Below are 24,506 nucleotides of genomic sequence, written 5' to 3'. Positions count from 1 at the left end.
GCGAAAACTGACAACTAATGAAATAACTTTGTGGGGTATCAAAAGAAAAGGGAGGGTAGTATGGCGAGGGTGAGGATGTTTGGCTGGTACTTCTTCAGCCCTCCCAGTGCCAGCCAGTCAGCCTATTAGGACCTGACTATGAGCGCGTTCTAGACAGAGACATGTTTTGGCAGTGTTTCCACCCCTGAGCTTGCAATATATATTGAGCCGCTGATGCCACCACACAGCGACTGGCACACCCCGGAGCTGGTAAGACAAACATATCATTGCTTGCTTTATTATTGTTATTGATATTGTGTTATTTTCATCTCCACCAATTTATCTATTTAAGTACGGAATATAACAACTCATCCTTGTCATTCATGCAGACCGTTATGCTTTTGCAATATTCAATTATTTTCTTAATCGACACATATAATTATTGTTTGCTTCCTACTCTATTTCTAATTTTATTTCTGAAAAAAGCTCATCACACCCATCCTGGTTCACTATGGCAACTGATCACCAGAACCCTGCAACCAAGCAAAAACAACCAGTTGCCAGTGCCTTTAAGGTACAAACATGTCGTCAGACTCAGAGTACCTGCAGTGTATGTTACTTTTCCATTACTACTACTTATCTTCCTTTATGCTCTCTCCCCCTTTAAAGTTGGTGATCTACGAACAGGAAAACTTTCAAGGCCGCTGTCATGAGCTGACTGGGCCCTGTAACAACCTCCAGGAGGCGGACATGGAGAAAGTGGGCTCAATACTGGTGCTCTGTGGACCGTGAGTTTGTGTGTGAGAGAAAACAGCTGAATGCAAGTGTAATATTGCGTTAAATCAAATAAGCAAGAAGTTAATATTGAGCAACTTATGTTTTAAACTAATAAAAAAACAGCTCAAATATTCCACACCGTTTTTTCAATTTCACTAGTGAGAGAAATGGCACACTAAGTGGTCCTGGAGTTAAGAGAAAATGTTGCAGTTTTATAGCGAAATTGGGCTTGACATATTGCATACACTAGATTTTGAAAGGAATACTTGTATTGAATTCAACTTAAATAACACAACTCTCTATGTGTTTGAGTAGGGGGATTTTTTGAGGGAGTGGCACTGGTAGGGAGCTGGTAGGTTGGTAGGTTGAGGGGTTCCCTGGTAAAAAATTGCATTTGGGGGTCAGGTGGGGGATTGTTAAAGATTGGGAGCAGAGAGGGTGTCACTTTAACCCACGGGCTAAAAACATCCCGCAGCAAAAGTGTAAAAGTATCCCAATTCTACGGGAAAACCACAGACTTGGCAACACTGATTACCAGCCCCACCAAAGGATGTTGTTCACCAGCTGTCAGACTTAAAAGGTTAGTTCACCCAAAAATGAAAATAATGTAATTTATTACTCACCCTCATGCCGTTCTACACCCGTAAGACCTTTGTTCATAAAATCCGATGGCTCAGTGAGGCAAGTTCATTTACAGTGACAAGAATACTTTTTGTGCGCCAAAAAAACAAAATAACAACTTTTTTAACAGTATCTATTGATGGGCGATTTCAAAACACTGCTTTGAATCTTTTGTTTCGAATCAGTGATTTGGATCACGTGTCAAACTGCCAAACTGCTGAAATCATGTGACTTTGGCGCTGCAAAATTGAAATTGCCTGATTCGAAACAAAACATTCAAAGAAGTGTTTTGAAATCGGCCGTCGCTAGATATTGTTGAAAAGTCATTTTTGTTTTTTTTTGGCGCACAAAAAAAGGTACAACCACTGTAGTCACATGAACTGTTTTAAACATGTTTTTAGTAGCTTCCTGGGCACTGAAAGTGTAAATTAACTTGTTGGCAATAGAGGCCTCACTGAGCCATCGGATTTCATCAAAAATATCTTAATTTGTGTTCCGAAAATGAACGAAGGTCTTACGGGTGTGGAACGACATGAGGGTGAGTAATTAATGACATAATTTTCATTTTTGGGTGAACTAACCCTTTAATGTAAGACGATTTCAGTTATGAAATCAGACTGTTTATGATTGATTTTATAGCTGTAAAATGCATAATTGTGACTGTAAAATATATATTTTAGGTAGGAGTAGAATATTTTGAGTTGTGGTATTTGGATTAGTTTAAATAGTCATTAGAATAGATTTCATTGGCCAGTGGGCTGGTTTTGTTGCACAGATCTGGCAACCCTGCTCCAGACATAATGAAATATCTCTTTATCTCTCACATACTCTATTCTGGAACGTTACGAACACAGACAAGCGCAGTGATACAAACAGTGAAATGTTCCCAGTGCTGTAAATCAGCACTCTAGGAACACTGCTTGACCAATCAGAAGCGAGAATTGTTGTAGAAAAATGACTGAGCAAGAATGCATAACAAAGAAGTTGACTTTTTGTTTTAGGTGGGTGGGATATGAGCAGCCCAGCTGTAAGGGGGAACAGTATGTGTTTGAGAAGGGTGAGTATCCTCGCTGGGACGCCTGGACCAACAGCAGACGCAGTGACTGCATCGCAGCCTTCCGCCCCATCAAAGTGGTAAATAATAAATAACTGCAGGGTTATAACATGTCATTGTCCTTTATATACAGTACCAATCAAAAGTTTGTACATTCAATCATTATGGGTAGTTTACACATTTTAGAATAACAGTAAGGTCATCATAAAACATAAACAATTGAATAATGGAAATCATGCCATTAAATTATGAAATTATGCGACTAAACATTTTAAACAAGTCTATGCTAAGTAAAATTTTAGGTTCTTTAAGTATATCTTGGGGTGCTTTTACACTATATTTAAAATAAATGAAAGTTTTCATTATATTTTGGAAAGAATTTACAAGTCTAATTTCAAAGTGCATACGCCCTTAGATCAAACAATATTTATGATTTCTAAACATTTCAAGCATGTCCAAATGTGTATATTCATTTGTCCCTAAAGGGTTCTTTCAATACAATGTTCTACACTTTTTATGTCCCCACAGGACAGCCAAGAACACAAGATCGTACTCTATGAAAACCCAAGCTTTGCTGGGAAGAAGATTGAGATCGTAGATGATGATGTTCCTAGCTTCCACGCTCATGGATACCATGAGAAAGTCTCTTCAGTTCGCGTGCAGAGTGGCACGTAAGTATAACCTCAAAAATCGCTGACATGAGTACACTGATCTCACGTCTCGGACATGTCCTCCTGTATAATAACAGTTTTGCTTCATTTCTTGTTTTAATCTCCTTTTCAGCTGGGTGGGCTATCAGTACCCAGGATACAGAGGCTACCAGTATTTGTTCGAGAAAGGAGAGTTTAAGGAGTGTTCTGAGTTTGGGGCTGTGCTGCCTCAGATCCAGTCCGTGAGGCGCATCCGTGACATGCAATATCACCCAAAAGGGGCCTTCCAACCCTCTAACTAAATACCCAGCACTCCCCCTCAAACCCCCAAAGCTTCTGAAACACCCCCTTCTTTCCCCAATCTTCACCTTTGAATGCTTATCTTTGATCCTTTCAATTGTGTCAGTGATTCCATTTGCTACTGCTGAGAAATAAATAAGTGATTTTGCGTTATGAATGTTTTGGAGCTTTTATTTGGCCATTCACTGATTGGACTTTTTTAAAAATCCATAGTTGTTTCAGTGTATTAATTGATTTATAATGAATGAATTAAATTCAGTCTCTTTGAAAAGTGTCATACAAGCCTCCCGGCCTAAATGTTGTAATATAAACAGTAACTTTTTCATCATATCAAAGAAAAAAAAAAAAATAATAATAATCACAATTTTGCTTACTGAAAAAAAGCCAAAAAACAACAACAACAAAAAAATAAGCATCTTGAAAAGACTTTAGCTAAGGTTTAATTCTGCCTCAGAGAAATATATTAATGGAATATCACTAATAGACACCATATTATTAGAAAATAGTAGAAAACAAATAGTACAAAAGTCCTACACACAGTAGTTGTATTGCACTCCTTTAGTTTCTTGTGACCACCTAATATTTGTGAGATTTTGTTTTTTTGAATAAAATTTAATTTAAAATGTAATTTATTCCTGTTGTGTAATATTACAATTTAACTATTATTTTACTATTTTAACATACACCGATCATGCATAACATTATGAGCACTGACAGGTGAAGTGAATAACACTGATTATCTCTTCATCTTGGCACCTGTTAGTGGGTGGGATATATTTGGCAGTAAGTGAACATTTTGTCCTCAGAGTTGATGTGTTAGAAGCAGAAAAAATGGGCAAGCGTAAGGATAGGAGTGAGTTTGACAAGGACAAAACTGTGATGGCTAGATGACTGCGTCAGAGCATCTCCAAAACTGCAGCTCTTGTGGGGTGTTCCTGGTCTGCAGTGGTCAGTATCTATCAAAAGTGATCCAAGGAAGGAACAGTGGTGAACCGGCGACAGGGTCATGGGCGGCCAAGGCTCACTGATGCACATGGGGAGCGAAGGCTGGCCAACAGACGAGCTGCTGTAGCTCAAATTGCTCAAGAAGTTAATGCTGGTTCTGATAGAAAGGTATCAGAATACACAGTGCATCACAGTTTGTTGCGTATGGGGCTGCATAGCCACAGATCAGTCAGGGTGCCCATGCTGACCCCTATCCACCCCCGAAAGTGCCAACAGTGGGCACGTGAGCATCAGAACTGGACCACGGAGCAATGGAAGAAGATGGCCTGGTCTGGTGATTCACGTTTTCTTTTACATCACATGGATGGCCGGGTGCATATGCGTTGCTTACCTTGGGAACACATGGCACCAGGATGCACTCTGGGAAGGCAGTGTGATGCTTTAAGCAATGTTCTGCTGGGAAACCTTGGGTCCTGCCATCCATGTGGATGTTACTTTGACACATACCACCTACCTAAGCATTGGTGCAGACCATGTATGCCCTTTCATGGAAACAGTATTCCCTGGTGGCTGTGGTGTCTTTCAGCAGGATAATGCGCCCTGCCACAAAGCAAAAATGGTTCAGGAAAGGTTTGAGGAGCACAACGAGTTTGAGGTGTTGACTTGGCCTCCATATTCCCCAGATCTCAATCCAGTTAAGCATCTGTGGGATGTGCTGAACAAACAAGTCCGATCCATGCAGGCCCCACCTCACAACTTACAGGACTTCAAGGATCTGCTGCTAACATCTTGGTGCCAGATACCACAGCACACCTTCAGGGGTCTAATGGAGTCCATGCCTCGACGGGCTGTTTTGGCAGCAAAAGTGGGACCAACACAATATTAGAAAGGTGGTCATGTTATTCCAAAACTCATACTGACCCCAAAACAACTGAATGGTAGTGTACAATAGAGGAGCTCTTCCCATAAGGCCTTATTGCCTAGCGGTAAAATCCTCAGCAGTGAGGCGTAGTGCATGTTACCTTTGTAAGTTCTGAAAAGTACAATTTTAGGTCAAAGAAGGGGAAAAAAAATCAATTTATAGTAAATTTTATTACGAATTTACAGTATTGGACACTGGCATTACAACAGTGCAATAAACATCTTTACAGTCAAGTCTAAAATAAAAAGGACAAATTACCCTTAAACAGACTATAACAACTGTAGGCAGACAAAGAAAGGAAGCTAATATTAAAAAAAGAAAGAAGAAGAATCTTAGTACACATTACTCACATACCGTCAGCATACCAACATCACAACATTGACATCAACGAAGACTCATGCGTTACAAAAGTGACAATTGGTCAGAACCGCTGTTCATTAACAGGTGAAAAGTGCTTGTTAAGTGGGAGTGGCACAATGGCCCAGCTTTTTTTTTTTTCTTTCAAAGATACGGTTAACAACTAGTGTGCAATGTAATGTGAACAATGTTTACAGTACTTTGACATTTCAAACTTCCCTTAAGCGAACTAGTAAACAAAAGAAACAAACGTAAGATGTGTGTAACCTACAGTGAGGGACACATTTGAAAATGAAACCTTTTCCCTTTGTGTTCATTCATTATTACATTGTAAGGGAAGAAATTAGATGTAATATGCTGATTGTGCAATTTCCTACCATTGTTTTTGGCCCATCATTAAAGCAAGTAAAGTATTGGGATACAAATAAAGTGAAATAAAGGGAATGACTGATTGTACATGCGCAATTTTTCCAATCATGATATTATTATGGATTCAAATGAGAACACGATGGAATGGTGAAACTAAAATTACACTTTATACGGCAGCACACAGACTGAACGTCCCAAATCAAAACACAAAATATGGGCTATTAGGAGTGAAGATGTGTGCAAACAAATGATGAACTAAATTCATTCAGTGGCCCATTCAAACAGGTTCCCGCCCGCACATCAACACGCATACAGTTCAGAGGGCTGCAGTTCTTCTTAAATGAAGAATTCAGACTCCTTTTTTGATCAATAAGCATTCACCATTTTCCTCTTTCAAACTGACATTAATACAAATATAACATTTTGTGATTACATGAACATTTGTCTAAATACACTTTCTATACAGACAGCTCTGCAATGATTTGTTGACTATTAAAGTTTAGAAATAAAATCGTGATGTCTATGGAAATGCATGTGCAACCTATATCAAATGAATGGGAAAAAAAGCATGAAAGCTTTGCTAATATGAACATAAAGGGTAAAAAGAAACCAACATCATACTCCATATATGAAGCACTTCAGGTTACTTGTAGGTGCGTGTGGTCCCACAGTTCCACTATATAGGATGATCGCTCGCTCACTAGAGGTTAAAGTGGCTTTATGCAAAAATAATTCTCTCTCATATGACGAAGAGCTCAAGAGAAACTCGACAACACATACATGGACACACGCTTCACACACAGATCTCTGCTTCGCCCTTTATGTCAGTCAGAAATCTTTTAGAAAGGCACCATGCACATGTACACGACTCAGGCTGGAGAGGAAGGCCAGAAAAACAACGAAACAGAATGATGTCAGTCAGCAGCAGCAGCAGAATTTCCGTCAACTCCAGGTCAAAGATTAAGGCTTCTGTCATGAGTTTACAGCTACAGATACTGCAGTTATAAGGCATCCTGAAAAAAATAAAATAAATAAATAAATAAATAAAATTATACACACAGTACAGTCCAAAAGTTTGGAACCACTAAGATTTTTTATGTTTTTAAAAGAAGTTTGGTCTGCTCATCAAGGCTACATTTATTTAATTAAAAATACAGTAAAAACAGAAATATTGTGAAATATTATTACAATTTAAAATAACTGTTTTCTATTTGAATATATTTCATATATATATATATATGTATATATATATACTTCAGTGTCACATGATCTTTCAGAAATCATTCTAATATGCTGATTTGATGCTCAAGAAACATTTAATGTGTACAATTGTACAAAATATTTGTGTACAATATTTTTTTCAGGATTATTTGATGAATAGAAAGTTCAAAAGAACAGTGTTTATGTGAAATCTAATCTTTTGTAACATTATAAATGTCTTTATTGCCACTTTTGATTGATTTAATGCATCCTTGCTGAATAAAAGTATTCATTTCTTTAATTTCTTTTCAAAAAAATAAAAATAAAAATTCTTACTGACCCCAAACTTTTGAACGGTAGTGTATAATGCTACAGAAGCTTTGTATTTCAGATAAATGCTGTTCTTTTGAACTTTCTATTCATCAAGGAATCCTGAAAAAAAAGTACACAACTGTTTTTAACATTGAAAATAATCATAAATGTTTCTTGAGCAGCAAATCAGCATATTAGAATGATTTCTGAAGGATCATGTGACACTGAAGACTGGAGTAATGATGCTGAAAATTCAGCTTTGCATCAAAGGAATAAATTACTTTGTCAAATATATTTAAATAGTACACAGTTTTTTTAAATTGAAATAATATTTCACAATATTACTGTTTTTTTGCTGTATTTTTAATTAAATAAATGCAGCCTTGGTGAGCAGACGAAACTTCTTTTAAAAACATTAAAAATCTTAGTGGTTCCAAACTTTTGGACTGTACTTTATATAAGTAAAATGCATTATGATTAGGGATGTAAATAATAAATAAATTTTAAAAATATCAGTTTTTTTGCTGTGGTATCCAACTAAAAAACCAACTAGTTCTGTTTCCATTTAATACAAATGGTTTAGAATTGTGACAAGTCTAATTATACAGTAGTGAGATTATGCATAAAAGGCATTTAAGACAGTTTACCTGCTTGTTCAGGCTGTACTGTCGCTTTCATACTGACTCAAGCGTTTTTTAGTCTTTAGTTCTTTCAGCCATTGAGGTGAGGACTCTTCTCTAAGAGAGGACAGAGACAGAACAAATCAGATACAAAAATGCACAGTCATACTGGTCAAGACTGCTGGGCAAAAGACAATTCTGAAACTTTATGATGTCCATTATCTTAAAAAAAGCACTCACCCATTCTCTTTGCCACCAGCAGGAGGCAGCACACGGGAAGCTCGAGGCAAGAATGGAGATTTCGGTGAGCGTGAGAGCTGAGAGGGTGAGGGGCCGTCTGTCTGATTGTCTGACTCTCCTCTCTTCTTTAGCTGAGCCTGAAATGAACAAATGCACCTCATGTCACACAAGCTGCAAGCTTCTTTTGTAAGCTTCCTTATGAAATTGTTATGCCGGATACAAACTGCACATTTTTCAAAAGTCATTGGGTGGCTGTTCTTCTCACACTACTGTCCGGGATACCATTTAGTTGCTGTTGTGTGCACATTACATGACAGATCAGCGATCCGACGTTACACAACATTTTAATAGGAAGAATCGCAGACAACTCTCTCTGGTCTACAAACTACATTTCGCAACTTAACGCACAGTAGAATTGATAAAGGCCTCTAAATTGTCAACTTAAAGGGTTAGTTCATCCAAAAATAAAATTTCTGTCATTAATTACTCATGTTGTTCCACACCGTAAGACATTCGTTCATCTTCAGAACATAAATTAAGATCTTTCTGATTAAATCCATGAACTCCGACAGACTGCAACATTATTACCACTTTCAAGGACCAGAAATTTACTACAGACATCGTTAAAATAGTCCATGTGACTACAGTGGTCCAACATTAATGTTATGAAGCAGCAAGAGTATTTTTGTGCGCAAAAAACAAAAATAATGACTTTATATTCCACAAGTTTCTCTCTTCCATGTCAGTCTCCTACGCTGTTCACGTAGTAAACACAGTGCAGAGCTTCCGGGTTCTACGTCAGATTGCCGGCTCAGTATTGGCCGAAGCTGTTCATGTGAATGCGCGTGATGCTGACGCAGGAGCTGGCCAATAATTTGAAATAATTTGACTTTGAATAAAGTTGTTATTTTTGAGCACAAAAAATATTCTCATCACTTCATAACATCAAGGTTGACCCACTGTAGTCACATGGACTATTTTAACAATGTCTTTACTAGGGCTGGGCGATATATCGCATGTGATTGTCACGCGCATTTCGTCAGTAAAGCCGGTTCCCTGATTACCGCTAAATCGGCATCACCTGCTTTCAAATGGAGCGGCATTTAATAGACAGAGCCGTAGTTCACTGACAAGCTATGCAATATCACGTTCATTATTGAAGGCGATTCATCTGCAATAATGAACGCGATATTAATCAGGGAACCGGCTTTACTGACGAAATGCGCGTGACAATCGCATGCGATATATCGCCCAGCCCTAGTCTTTACTACCTTTCTAGGCCTTGAAAGTGGTAATAACGTTGCAGTCTATCGGAAGCTAGAAAACTACGGATTTCATCAAAAATATCTTAATTTGTGTTCCGAAGATGAACAAAGGTCTTACGGGTTTGGAACAACATAAGGGTAAGTAGACCAATCGGTACTGAAATTTTAAAAATGTGATGCTTTGAGCGCTGTTGAGCGGATTCATAAACACCTGATTGGCCACATGCTCATCGTATATGTCTGTGATTGGCTACAATGATCAACGCACAGGACCGTTTGAAAGCACACAGAAGTGTTTGAATTTGAAAGCATTTTAGTGTTTTGAAAGCAGGAGTGGGAGAGTTTCAAATGCTCCTGTGTGTATCTGTGTAAGCGCTCGGTGAAAAGCGTCATTGATGACTATTTACAACGTTTTTACAGCAGTGATCACTGAAGCATTGATCACATTTTTAAAATTTCAGTACCAACTAAGTCGGTACTTTTGACAACTCTAAGGGTGAGTAATTAATGACAAAATTTTCATTTTTGGGTGAACTAACCCTTTAAAAGATATGCTTAGGTATAGATATTAGGTATAACTGATATTTCTATTCAGTTTATGCAAGTAGTCTGTTAAACTGTTATAAAGATCTCATTGATTTACATTGCAAGCTATCAGAATTTCATCTTACTTTTTACTCACTTTTTATCTAAATATCAGCAGCTCCACCAAATTGCATATTTTTACTCATTTTGGGCCTCTGTTTTTTTTGGTCCCACTTTATATTAAGTGGCCTTAACTACTATGTACTTAAAAAAATAAGTACAATGTACTTATTGGGTTCATATTGAATTGCAAATCACATTTGCAGCTATTGAGGTGGGGTACGGGTAAGGTTAGGGAAAGCTTTGGTGGTATGGGTAGGTTTAAGGGTAGGGTTAAGGGTTAAGGGATGGGTCAACAGTGTAATTATAAATGTAATTACAGAAATTAATTACAGATGTAATTACATGCAGGTGTTTTTAAAATATAAGTACAATGTAAAAACATGTTTGTACACAATAAGTGCATTGTATCAAATGATTAATTTAAATGTAAGTACATAGTAGTTAAGGCCACTTAATATAAAGTGGGGCCGTTTTTTTTTTTCTCAGACTATGAGCTTCATATTCTCCTATATCATACTATATAAGCTATAAAAGCCTGGTGGGGGGGTTTGTGGGCAAAAGGCCTCTTACCTTCAGAGCAGATGGGTCCATGCCCGGGAAGAGAGCCACTCTCTGAGGCTGAGACATGGAGGAAGTGCGGGAGTCGATTCCCTTGGCCTGCTCCTCAGAGTCTGACTCCTCCCCCTTCTTAGAAGAGTCACTCTTCTCCTCTACAGACAGAGAGAAAGATTGAAGTGAGTGTCGATGAGTATATGATTTTATAGGCTTCGTTACACTACAGAGGACCTGCAACCTACTTAAATCCAAACTCATGGGATGAGATGTACAGGTACACGTGTCGAGCTGCTAAGATGTGTGTAAGTACCTGTTGAGTCCTTATAGCGCCATTCATCATCTCCTTCTCCGGTTCCCTCGGGTACTTGTGATAAGAGGGCGCTGTGACGGGCAGCTCGTGAGGGAGGGGCTCTGCGAGTGCTCTTCTTGTTTAAGTTGACCCTGGCCCGTAGCGCACTAGAGTCTAACAGTGTTGTGGTTGTCTACAGATAAACAAATACCAACAAAATGTAGAGTTCAGTGTGTTTGCCTTCTAAGTTTTATATAGGAGATAGTTCCCCCTAAAAATGAAAATTTTGTCATAGTTTATTTACCCTCATGTTGTTCCAGACATATACAACTTTGGTTCATCTTTAAAACACAAATGACAAGATTTTTAATGAGACCTGAGAGATTTGTCAACCCACTGAAAGTCCATTTTAAAACTTTGACACTTAAAAGGCATTGTAAAAGAAATTCATATAAATTGAGCGTTTTGATAAAGTTTTCTGAAGAGCATCAAGGAAGCACGTTTGAGCTTCCGATTACCATATTTGATCTACACTGTGTTTGTCAATGTTTTTATATGAAAAAAGGTTAAAACTATTCAAGTGTCAGTCTTGTTTAGATTTTCAGTGTATTGACAGAAATCTCTTAATTTTCATTAAAAATATCTGTTTTGTGTTTCGAAGATGAATTAGTCATGTGAGTTTGGAACAGAATGAGGGTGAGTAAATGATGACATTTTTCATTTTTGGATGAACTACCTCTTTATGGTATAAGGATGAAGACTGACCTCTGGGAATGGGAGCTCTGTCTGCTTGTGAGGAGACGTGATCGAGCCATCGGGTGTGTCGATGAGAAAGGATGGTTCAGCCGATTGGGGTGGGGTTGACTTCCGTGGAGACGGGGTGAGGTTGCCTTCAGATGAAGGTGTAGCTGGAGTGAGGCTGAGGAGGAGGAAAAGGGATATTTGAACACAATTACATGTTGTCATGTTTAATCTGTGCAGAATATACTTAGAGAAAGCAAGAAACATGACTAGTTAATATTAAGAAAATCTAAGTGGTGTTTGATCATGTAAAACTCGCTGCCACAATGTTAACAATATGGAAGAAATGATTTGTCGCTACTTCTGTTACATCACAATTTTAGTAACAGATGGTTTGTAATTTGATTTGCACACATCACTTAGGCCTGAATGACGGTCAGACTCCCGTTCATATAATTTGATTTAATTTTGCAGTTCCTAATAAAGTTACCGGCTAACTATGATGAGTAACTCACTTATGTTAAAGACGGATACAATGCCTTTGCGACATCCCACAATGTCCACCCATCCAAAGGCCATTTCAAAAGACAGATACAACACATCCCACCCAATGATCAACATATTTCAATTGAATCCCTCTTAGTCACTAATGTAACCAAACCTCTCTGACAAGCCCAGTCTGCTCGGTAATAAAGATGTGCCTGTCTGTCCGTCTATGAGATCATTATAGCATTATAGCTCTGTTACAGATGACCCACTCAATAGATGCAATTGATCCTGGTGTTGATTTACAAACAGTGGCTGATGTCAGTTTTTTGAGTCATTCAGGTACACAGTGTATATGTAAGTTTTAGGACAAAAAAATGGCTCTTTTGGGAATTAAATGAGGCGTGTGTGTTCACCTCTCATCTGTGCGAAGTCCTGTCTCCCATGTACCATACTGACTGTCGGTCTCCTGCACCAGATTGTCTGTGTCTTTACTCTCCTCCCGTCCACTAACACTCTGCTTTAACAACTCCTGTAGAGAGAAGGAAGAAAAGAGGATGTTTTAAACTAAAAAGCTAACAAATTAATAAGATTCTACACAGGGAAGTAAAAAAAAACTATTTATTTTATTTTTTTTATTTTTGAGGGCACCACTGGCTGTCTGGTCGAGCCAGATGAACTACCAAAAAGAAACAAAAACACCTTTTAACAACTTAATGATCATTTAATTAACATTTTTTAATGTTTTTGAGAGAAGTCTCTTATGCTCACCAAGGCTTCATTTATTTGATTAAAATACAATACAAACAGTAATTTTGTGAAATATTATTGCAATTTAAAATAACTGTTTAAAATTTTAATATATTTTAAAATTGAATTTATTCCTGTGATGTCAAAGCTGAATTTTCAGCATCATTACTCCAGTCTTCAGTGTCACATGATCCTTCAGAAATCATTCTAATATGCTGATTTGCTGCTCAGAAAACATTTATTTTTTTACCAATGTTGAAAATGGTTGTACAGCTTAAATTTTTGTGGAAACCAGATTCTTTTTAAGTATTAAATTTCTTTCAATAAATAATTAAATCTTACTGACCCCAAACATTTGAAAGGCAGTTTTGAATGGGCATGATGGGCTTCTAATTGTGTAAAAGCATGAATGAAGATGGAGAAGGAATTCAATCATGCTGCAGCATTGCAAACAACCACAAGGTGAAGCTCAATCTCATGCTCAACAAACCAGTCATAAAAACTCATGCACTTGGGAGTGACATCACAGCACCAGAGCTGGACATTAGCCAATCACTGAGTGAAGAGATGAAATCGGACCAGCAGGGCATAAAACCATCTTGTGTGTATCACAAAACAGAACAGTAGGACTATTAACCCCGACCACATTTCAGCTACAAACCCCACTGGCACCAGTTCACCATCCTGTAACAAAGTATTCAGAAGCACCATTGTGTCATAGCTGGGCAGCTGCTGATATTTCCAGGGAAGTAATGTAATACCAGGCAAATAACCTAAAGCAGAGTCACAAAAACCTAGTGAAAATGAATGACAAGGAAAAACAGAACATGAAGATACTGGTGAGACTCCCATGAAAGTAGTGCAATGACCTCATAGAAATATACTGGTTGAACTGGTGAGTGTCTATTCAACCGTGCCTCTTTTAATGAGGAGACTACAGAGGGTACAGTGTATCTAACACACACACAAACTGAGTCATCAGCTCCTTGATCACAAGCAGAACGGAGTGTGATCACTGTCTATGTGACTGCAAGGGGTTTGCGCCAATCAGAATTGAATTGAAAATGTCTGGAGAATTTCAAATCGATTCCTAAATAGAAGTTTAAGAAGGTTTTAGAATAAGATATAAGATAAATTATACCAAGGTTTTAGGTATAACTTTATAATAAATTTACTTAGACTACATTTAGAAAAAGGAAATTATGCATTCTACAGAGCCCCTACAGGGACATGGTGATGGGGGAGAGAGAAAAAAAAAAAAGATGGGCGGAAAAAATATATTTCTTCTAATTCTTTTGTGTTCTCTCGCAATTATATAGTTGGGTAAAAATAATAATAATAATAATAATATAGCTGCAAGCAGCAATTACGGGGCCAAGCACAAAAATGGCACAAGAAGCAAGCCAACATGGCTGGGAGCATCAGACCAGCAGTAGTGAGCAATTAGAAAAAAAGTTATTAGCATTTTTGTCAATTTTGTTATATCTTTTGACCACAAGCTGGCGCTGGTCCGAAACTTCTCAGGCTCCTTCAGTGCATTGTCCTGATGACCCATACCAAATTTATGAATTTTGGTCAAACCCATCAGAAGTTATAAGCAAAAATGGCATTTTTAATATCTCCACTCCAGTAGGTGGCGCTGCGCCGAAACAGAGTATGCTGCCTCAGGTCATGCTTGTGAAGACACATACCAAGTTTGGTTTGAATATGTCAAAGCACTGAAGAGATACAGCTTCAAGAGTCGTTTTTGCATCATGCCTCAAATTCTTTGCTCTGGTATACGAAAACGGTTTGACATATCGACTTGAAATCCATAACTTTTTGTCGGCATGGTCTGACGATGACACGGTTCAATTTTGGTGAAAATCGGAGCAACGGTCTAGGAGGAATTCGAAAAAGTAGGTTTTTAAAGAAAAACAATATGGCGGACAGGAAGTTTAGCTGACTATGGCAAATTTGATATCTTTGTTCTCAGCATGACCCAAGGAATCTACCGAGACCAGTTTCATTACAATTGGTGAATACAGTCAAAAGTTATTAGCATTTTTGTAAATTTTGTTATAACTTTTGACCACAAGGCGGCGCTGTGCCGAAACTTCTCAGGCTCCTTCAGGGCATTGTGCTGATGACCCATACCAAGTTTTGTAAAGATACGTTAATACGTTCGTAAAATACAGCATTTTAGCACAAAATTCAAAATGGCCGACGGCCAAAATGGCCGAATTGGGAAAATTGGATATAATTCGACTCGGCATGATTCCCCGAATCCAACGAGACCAAATTTATGATTTTTGGACAAACCCATCAGAAGTTATAAGCAAAAATACCCATTTTTCATATCTCCGCACCAGTAGGTGGCGCTGCGCCGAAACACTGCATGGTACCTCAGGTCATGCTTGTGATGACATGTACCAAGTTTGGTCTGAATACAATAAAGCGTTGCGGAGATACAGCCTTACTTCTGTTTTCGCAAGCACTACGTACAATTCGTTCGTTAGTTTTTCGAAAACGGTTTGAGGAATCAACTTGAATTCCATAACTTTTTGTCAGCATGGTCTGAAGATGATCTGATTCAATTTTCATGAAAATCGGAGTAACGGCCTAGGAGGAGTTCGAAAAAGTAAGTTTTTCAGAAAATTCAAAATGGCGGAAAAATTTTCATGACGGAAAATGACGTCATATGGTGCGTTCGATTCGTCTTGAGGCAAGGAATAAGAGGAAAAAAGAATTGTGTTTCTAGCCCTTATGGTTCAAAAGTTATTAACATAAATATAAGTGCAAATTTGGACAGCTGGTGGCGCTAGAGGGATTGAGTTAGAGACTCCAAATTTGCTATGGACAAAGGTCAGACTGTCCTCTGACTGTGTGCCAAATTTCACAACTTTCCCGCAAGCGGTTCTATGGGCTGCCATAGACTTCAAGAGCGGAAGAAGAAGAAGAAGAATAAATATAGCTGCAAGCAGCAATTACGGGGCCAAGCACAAAAACGGCACAAGAAACCAGCCAACACGGCTGGGAGCATCAGACCAACTGCAACAGTGAACAATTAAAGACGTATTAAGATCATTTTAGGCATAAGAGCTGAAAAATTATCAAAAATGAGGATTTACTGGTTCATAACTTTCGACCAATAGGTGGCGCTGTGTCCAAATTGTTGTGGTATGGTCAGAGTGAGGTGACAATGACACTTCCAAAGTTTGGTGTCAATATGTCAAAGCACTGAAGAGATACAGCTTCAAGAGTCATTTTTGAATCATGCCTCAAATTCTTTGCTCTGGTATACAAAAACGGTTTGACATATGGACTTGAAATCCATAACTTTTTGTCGGCATGGTCTGAAGATGACACGGTTCAATTTTGGTGAAAATCGGAGCAAAGGTCTAGGAGGAGTTCGAAAAAGTAGGTTTTTAAAGAAAAACAATATGGCGGACAGGACGTTTAGCTGACTATGGCAAATTTGATATCTATGTTCTCAGCATAACCCAAGGAATCTACAGAGACCAGTTTCATTACAATTGGTTAATATAGACAAAAGTTATTAGCATTTTTGTAAATTTTGTTATAACTTTTGACCACGAGGTGGTGCTGGTCCGAAACTTCTCAGGCTCCTTCAGGGCATTGTCCTGATGACCCATACCAAATTTATGAATTTTGGTCAAACTCATCAGAAGTTATGAGCAAAATAACAATTTTTCATATCTCCACTCCAGTAGGTGGCGCTGCACCGAAACACTGTATAATGCCTCAGGTCATGCTTGTGATGACATGTACCAAGTTTGGTCTAAATATGTCAAAGCATTGTAGAGATACAGCTTCAAGGGTAATTTTTGCATCACATCTCAAATTCTTTGCTCCGGTATACGAAAACGGTTTGACTTATCGACTTGAAATCCATAACTTTTTGTCGGCATGGTCTGAAGATGACACGGTTCAATTTTGGTGAAAATTGGAGCAACCGTCTAGGAGGAGTTCGAAAAAGTAGGTTTTTGAAGAAAAACAATATGGCGGACAGGAAGTTTAGCTGACTATAGCAAATGTGATATCTATGTTCTCAGCATGACCCAAGGAATCTACTGAGACCAGTTTCATTACAATTGGTGAATACAGTCAAAAGTTATTAGCATTTTTGTAAATTATGTTATAACTTTTGACCACGAGGTGGCGCTGGTCTGAAACTTCTCAGGCTCCTTCAGGGCATTGTCCTGATGACCCATACCAAATTTATGAATTTTGGTCCAACTCATCAGAAGTTATGAGCAAAATAACAATTTTTCATATCTCCACTCCAGTAGGTGGCGCTGCACCGAAACACTGTATAATGCCTCAGGTCATGCTTGTGATGACATGTACCAAGTTTGGTCTAAATATGTCAAAGCATTGTAGAGATACAGCTTCAAGGGTAATTTTTGCATCACATCTCAAATTCTTTGCTCTGGTATACGAAAACGGTTTGACATATCGACTTGAAATCCATAACTTTTTGTCGGCATGGTCTGACGATGACACGGTTCAATTTTGGTGAAAATCGGAGCAACGGTCTAGGAGGAATTCGAAAAAGTAGGTTTTTAAAGAAAAACAATATGGCGGACAGGAAGTTTAGCTGACTATGGCAAATTTGATATCTTTGTTCTCAGCATGACCCAAGGAATCTACTGAGACCAGTTTCATTACAATTGGTGAATACAGTCAAAAGTTATTAGCATTTTTGTAAATTTTGTTATAACTTTTGACCACAAGGCGGCGCTGTGCCGAAACTTCTCAGGCTCCTTCAGGGCATTGTGCTGATGACCCATACCAAGTTTTGTAAAGATACGTTAATACGTTCGTAAAATACAGCATTTTAGCACAAAATTCAAAATGGCCGACGGCCAAAATGGCCGAATTGGGAAAATTGGATATCATTCGACTCGGCATGATTCCCCGAATCCAACGAGACCAAATTTATGATTTTTGGACAAACCCATCAGAAGTTATAAGCAAAAATACCCATTTTTCATATCTCCGCACCAGTAGGTGGCGCTGCGCCGAAACACTGCATGGTACCTCAGGTCATGCTTGTGATGACATGTACCAAGTTTGGTCTGAATACAATAAAGCGTTGCGGAGATACAGCCTTACTTCTGTTTTCGCAAGCACTACGTACAATTCGTTCGTTAGTTTTTCGAAAACGGTTTGAGGAATCAACTTGAATTCCATAACTTTTTGTCAGCATGGTCTGAAGATGATCTGATTCAATTTTCATGAAAATCGGAGTAACGGCCTAGGAGGAGTTCGAAAAAGTAAGTTTTTCAGAAAATTCAAAATGGCGGAAAAATTTTCATGACGGAAAATGACGTCATATGGTGCGTTCGATTCGTCTTGAGGCAAGGAATAAGAGGAAAAAAGAATTGTGTTTCTAGCCCTTATGGTTCAAAAGTTATTAACATAAATATAAGTGCAAATTTGGACAGCTGGTGGCGCTAGAGGGATTGAGTTAGAGACTCCAAATTTGCTATGGACAAAGGTCAGACTGTCCTCTGACTGTGTGCCAAATTTCACAACTTTCCCGCAAGCGGTTCTATGGGCTGCCATAGACTTCAAGAGCGGAAGAAGAAGAAGAAGAATAATAATAAGCGTACGGAACGCCAACAATAACAATAGGTGCCTAAGCACCTTCGGTGCTTGGCCCCTAAATATAGCTGCAAGCAGCAATTACGGGGCCAAGCACAAAAATGGCACAAGAAGCAAGCCAACATGGCTGGGAGCATCAGACCAGCAGTAGTGAGCAATTAGAAAAAAAGTTATTAGCATTTTTGTCAATTTTGTTATATCTTTTGACCACAAGCTGGCGCTGGTCCGAAACTTCTCAGGCTCCTTCAGTGCATTGTCCTGATGACCCATACCAAATTTATGAATTTTGGTCAAACCCATCAGAAGTTATAAGCAAAAATGGCATTTTTAATATCTCCACTCCAGTAGGTGGCGCTGCGCCGAAACAGAGTATGCTGCCTCAGGTCATGCTTGTGAAGACACATACCAAGTTTGGTCTGAATATGTCAAAGCACTGAAGAGATACAGCTTCAAGAGTCATTTTTGAATCATGCCTCAAATTCTTTGCTCTGGTATACGAAAACGGTTTGACATATCGACTTGAAATCCATAACTTTTTGTCGGCATGGTCTGACGATGACACGGTTCAATTTTGGTGAAAATCGGAGCAACGGTCTAGGAGGAATTCGAAAAAGTAGGTTTTTAAAGAAAAACAATATGGCGGACAGGAAGTTTAGCTGACTATGGCAAATTTGATATCTTTGTTCTCAGCATGACCCAAGGAATCTACTGAGACCAGTTTCATTACAATTGGTGAATACAGTCAAAAGTTATTAGCATTTTTGTAAATTTTGTTATAACTTTTGACCACAAGGCGGCGCTGTGCCGAAACTTCTCAGGCTCCTTCAGGGCATTGTGCTGATGACCCATACCAAGTTTTGTAAAGATACGTTAATGCGTTCGTAAAATACAGCATTTTAGCACAAAATTCAAAATGGCCGACGGCCAAAATGGCCGAATTGGGAAAATTGGATATCATTCGACTCGGCATGATTCCCCGAATCCAACGAGACCAAATTTATGATTTTTGGACAAACCCATCAGAAGTTATAAGCAAAAATACCCATTTTTCATATCTCCGCACCAGTAGGTGGCGCTGCGCCGAAACACTGCATGGTACCTCAGGTCATGCTTGTGATGACATGTACCAAGTTTGGTCTGAATACGATAAAGCGTTGCGGAGATACAGCCTTACTTCTGTTTTCGCAAGCACTACGTACAATTCGTTCATGAGTTTTTCGAAAACGGTTTGAGGAATCAACTTGAATTCCATAACTTTTTGTCAGCATGGTCTGAAGATGATCTGATTCAATTTTCATGAAAATCGGAGTAACGGCCTAGGAGGAGTTCGAAAAAGTAAGTTTTTCAGAAAATTCAAAATGGCGGAAAAATTTTCATGACGGAAAATGACGTCCTATGGTGCGTTCGATTCGTCTTGAGCCAAGGAATAAGAGGAAAAAGAATTGTGTTTCTAGCCCTTATGGTTCAAAAGTTATTAACATAAACATAAGTGCAACTTTGGACAGCTGGTGGCGCTAGAGGGATTGAGTTAGAGACTCCAAATTTGCAATGGACAAAGGTCAGACTGTCCTCTGACTGTGTGCCAAATTTCACAACTTTCCCGCAAGCGGTTCTATGGGCTGCCATAGACTTCAAGAGCGGAAGAAGAAGAAGAATAATAATAAGCGTACGGAACGCCAACAATAACAATAGGTGCCTAAGCACCTTCGGTGCTTGGCCCCTAATAAGCGTACGGAACGCCAACAATAACAATAGGTGCCTAAGCACCTTCGGTGCTTGGCCCCTAATAAGCGTACGGAACGCCAACAATAACAATAGGTGCCTAAGCACCTTCGGTGCTTGGCCCCTAATTATTATTATTATTATGTTTAATTTATATAGCGCCTTTCCCAAGCTCAAGGACGCTTTACATAGACAGTTGTCCAGTCCTAGGATAGAGATCAACGCAGTTGCATATCATTGTACAATTCCATACATAAAACAGAGATATGTGACATAGTAAAAGTGACAACAGAAAAGGATAGTGGTAATAAATGAAAAACAAAGAATAATAGATTCATAAATACACAGACAAAAATACTCACAGAGAATTACAGCTGGTTGTACAGAAGAGGAGAGTGGCTAAAGATCATGTAATGACTGGAAATATTGGGTGAACAAGTAGGTATTGAGTTGTGATTTAAATACAGAGAATGAGGTTATTGTCCATAGTGCTTGTGGTATCGAGTTCCATAGTGTTGGTGCAATGACAGAAAATGACCTGCCGCCCATTGAAGATAGACGGAATCTAGGTACTGTAAGAAGTACACACCCTGAAGATCGAAGGGATCGAGGCGGAATGTAAGGAGACAGTAGATCAGAGAGATGAGGAGGAGCGAGGCCATTGATTGATTTAAAAGTAAGCAGAAGGATTTTGTAAGTAATGCGAGAGGACACAGGGAGTAATAGGGACACCAAATCCTTCAACATCGACCTGTCAGTCATCTCTTACTATCTTCACGTGATAAGTGAAATCTGATGTATTGTAATGTAACCGACTACAGCATCAAGCCTAACCATGTCTCTTTAGGGGCTCCGTAGAATGCGTTATTCATTTTCCGTGTCTTTACCAATTCCGAATTAGGCTTTGGGCACAAATGGGAAAAAAGTTTCAGTAATTTTATGTGCTTTTGAAATTTTATTTTTCTATTTAGCTATTTTTATTTCATTTTCCGTTAATAATTTTACTTCAACAAACTTAAAAAAGGAATAACATAAATGTATCTAATATTTATTTTAGCTTTATTTCAATGAACAAAAACTATTTTTTTAATTGTTTTAGTTAACAATAACGACACTGCAGTATGTAATGTTACTTATTAAATCTTATTTCTAGACGCATAAGTTTATGTTAATAATTAATGTTTGAATTGAAATGCTATCTATACAATTTTTGGATTAAATATTTGCATAAAGACATTTCAGATATATTCATATCAACCAAGGTGAAAGAACAGAATTTCTCTGAATGTTGCAAAACAACATGAAACAGGTTTACATGACGGACACTTTTAACACAACAAGTGACCTGTCAATTTGAACTAATAAAGTTTCTCTGATGCATGACTTTCTTTGAATCACAATGGACCTTTTTACAGACTGTGACGACAAGTTATTACCATAGCAAATCTAGTAATGTTTTTCATATTTTAATTCTTTAAAAATATAACACATATTTATAACTCTAAACTTTGTGCTATATTACCTTGGCAGTAAATTACAAAAAAACAAACTAACACCTGCTGCGAGGGTGTTATACAATGGCTAAGCGAGTGATAAATCAACTCCTTGGTCTTTTTCACATTTAATTTTTTTTTTAAATCACAACATTTTACAAATAATTCAATCTCTCTTCTATAGGCCAAGTCACAACTTTGATTTATTAAACCCACAAGAGCAGAGTTATCTGAAAACAAAATCGCAAAGAGTGAGTCCATTCAATAAATTCCTATTCCTGTCATTCGTATTCTGTGGGGCGTGGCAAAAATCACTTCAAATTCACATTCACTCATGAATGGAAAATGGAACTAAAAATGAGCCAACTATTAAACAGTCACGAGAGCAAAATTCAGAATTCAAGATGACGGGTATCGACCTGAGCATCAAGTGATTAATAATAATGAAAGAGAGAGTATATGTGTAAGTGACTGAATGAGAGGGAGAGTGTGTATTGAGGGTGTTTGCGTTAGAGAAAACAGCACAGGATGTCATTCATCAGCTCTGCCTTTCCCGTCAGGAAGAGTAACAGGCAACAGAGCAGTGAGAATCAGACCGGACAACATCCGAGCAGTGCTACCACCTGACAAACAGCTCATCTCTCTCTCTTTCAGACACACACACACGGTTTACGGGGACTCTCCATAGACGTAATGGTTTTTATACTGTACAAACTCTATATTCTATCCCCCTACACTACCCCTAGCTATCTAAATAAGGACTTAACATCAGTCAGACAGTCAGTCAAACTTAAATTTGTTGCTATAAAAATGTTCTAAGTTTGACTTCTTATGCTCTGGTCTGTAGATATCAGTACCAGCACTGGCTATTGAAAAATCAATTTAGTTTGACCACTAGTCATAAACACATGCTTTAGCAAACAAAGAAACATATGTCTGTATGATAAGCTCAAAAACAAAAGCACAATTTTTCAGACAACTTTATGATACTCACTGATAAGAGTCACGAGAATATGTTGCCATATATATAGTATTTTCTGAAAAACTAATCCAAATCCAAAATACAGACTGGAATTACAGTTTATGTTAATCACTTGACCAGAAAAGCCAAGAGGAATGTCTTAGCAGCTGGTGGTTGATTAACCTAAAGCTTTTAGCATGCATTGCAGAGCTAATTCATTAGCATCGGCTATAAACACAATGTATCAGCAGAATGTCTGTGTTAACTTTTGCGCATCTTTGCATATATCTACCCTCAAAGATTATGAAATGGGTGTGTTTGGTTACAAATGCTTTCATTTTTGGCTATCCAAACAATTTGAGTTTATTTACGGCAGGTAGATCTTCCAAGTTTCATATAAAGCCCACTAATAACAGCTATGCACTTCGAATGAAGACACACCTTGGAAAGCGACTGATATTCTGTGCCAACCGATCACTCATGAATAAACGCACACACACACACTGAAAGGGAGTGGTACTTAGAACTAACATTAGTTGTAATGGCCTAAAGGACCACATTGACAATATAAGGGTGTAGTCTCTAGATAGAACAATATCTTATTTTAAAGGGCAAAGCCCTGGATAAGAACGCTCTTATCTGTACCTTTCAGTGTGAAAATAACAAATACACAGCAGAAAGAGAGAGAGAGAACTCGAAAGCCTCTCACCATCTCACTACATGAACAGGAAGAGTGCGTCAGGGGAAGCAAAGAAACAATGAACGGATGGAAAGAAAAGATGAGAGAAAGGGTAGTCGTCACTTCAACATCCAACACCATAATGTATGGCCTGTTATAGGGAGTTAAAAAAGATGCATTTGATTTTCTATTTATTTGCACTTGTCAGAGCCTCAACTCCAAATCTGTATCTCCTCTTTTGTGTCTCTTCATATTCAACACAAGCAATTTTTAAACCTTTCTTCATTCCCAGTAGTGTATGGACGTGTTTCTAGGTGTGTGTATTTGCTTACAGACTCATTTTCATCTCCTGGCATTCTCACAAAACATTCCCACCAAAGGTGTGGCGGCATTTACCTCAGGGAACATCAAACATTAACAGCTGAGTTTCCTGTGTTATGAAGGAGCAGTGCAAGATGACTTTGAAGCTGGACTGAATTTAAATATGTCAGCCCAGTAAGACAAGGCCTTTCTCTGGAATATGTAGCCTAAAAAAAACAGGTATCACTATGAATCCCCTACCTGAATTAGGGCTGAGCGATGTATCGAATGCTTTTGTCACGCGCATTTCGTCAGTAAAGCTGGTTCCCTGATTACCGCTAAATCGCCATCACCTGCTTTCAAATGGAGCGGCATTTAATAGACCGAGCCATAGATCACTGATAAAACACGCAATATCGCGTTCAATATCGACGGCGATACATATCGATATTGAACGCGATATTGCGTGTCTTATCAGTGATCTACGGCTCGGTCTATTAAATGCCGCTCCATTTGAAAGCAGGTGATGGCGATTTAGCGGTAATCAGGGAACCGGCTTTACTGAAGAAACGCGCGTGACAAAAGCATTCGATACATCGCCCAGCCCTAACCTGAATGGACCTTAGTCAAAATAAATACCATAAAGGGTTAGTTCACCCAA

At 38.4% G+C, this 24,506-nt stretch overlaps 2 protein-coding genes across 3 annotated transcripts in view; one reads left to right on the top strand and one right to left on the bottom strand.

Moving 5' to 3' along the window:
• Positions 1-490: 490 nt before the first annotated feature.
• crybb2 (crystallin, beta B2) lies at positions 491-3,383 on the top strand. The gene is made up of 5 exons (XM_067393942.1): positions 491-553; positions 649-767; positions 2,379-2,511; positions 2,960-3,102; positions 3,215-3,383. Exons 1-5 carry the CDS (start codon positions 491-493, stop codon positions 3,381-3,383), a joined length of 627 nt encoding a protein of 208 aa, XP_067250043.1.
• A 2,026-nt stretch (positions 3,384-5,409) lies between these two features.
• si:ch73-138n13.1 (uncharacterized protein KIAA1671) overlaps positions 5,410-24,506 on the bottom strand; it is a 49,611-nt gene continuing 30,514 nt past the window's right edge. For both annotated transcript variants that reach the window (XM_067395127.1, XM_067395128.1), the window contains exons 7-13: positions 12,747-12,862; positions 11,869-12,022; positions 11,125-11,296; positions 10,830-10,969; positions 8,347-8,483; positions 8,134-8,223; positions 5,410-6,987 (exon numbers count right to left, since the gene is read on the bottom strand). In XM_067395127.1, the coding sequence (XP_067251228.1) occupies positions 8,142-8,223; positions 8,347-8,483; positions 10,830-10,969; positions 11,125-11,296; positions 11,869-12,022; positions 12,747-12,862 (801 nt within the window). In that variant the 3' untranslated portion in view covers positions 5,410-6,987; positions 8,134-8,141. The remainder of the gene's footprint in view (positions 6,988-8,133; positions 8,224-8,346; positions 8,484-10,829; positions 10,970-11,124; positions 11,297-11,868; positions 12,023-12,746; positions 12,863-24,506) is intronic.

The sequence above is a fragment of the Chanodichthys erythropterus genome, chromosome 9, assembly GCF_024489055.1.
Source record: "Chanodichthys erythropterus isolate Z2021 chromosome 9, ASM2448905v1, whole genome shotgun sequence".
NCBI lineage: Eukaryota > Metazoa > Chordata > Actinopteri > Cypriniformes > Xenocyprididae > Chanodichthys > Chanodichthys erythropterus.
This window is presented reverse-complemented; position numbering and strand designations above follow the sequence as displayed.

Coding starts and splice junctions, on each gene's coding strand:
- crybb2 (XM_067393942.1), top strand. CDS start 491: ATGGCAACTGATCACCAGAACCCTGCAACCAAGCAAAAACAACCAGTT. Junction 768..2,378: donor ATACTGGTGCTCTGTGGACC/GTGAGTTTGTGT, acceptor TTTTTGTTTTAG/GTGGGTGGGATATGAGCAGC. Junction 2,512..2,959: donor CCTTCCGCCCCATCAAAGTG/GTAAATAATAAA, acceptor ATGTCCCCACAG/GACAGCCAAGAACACAAGAT.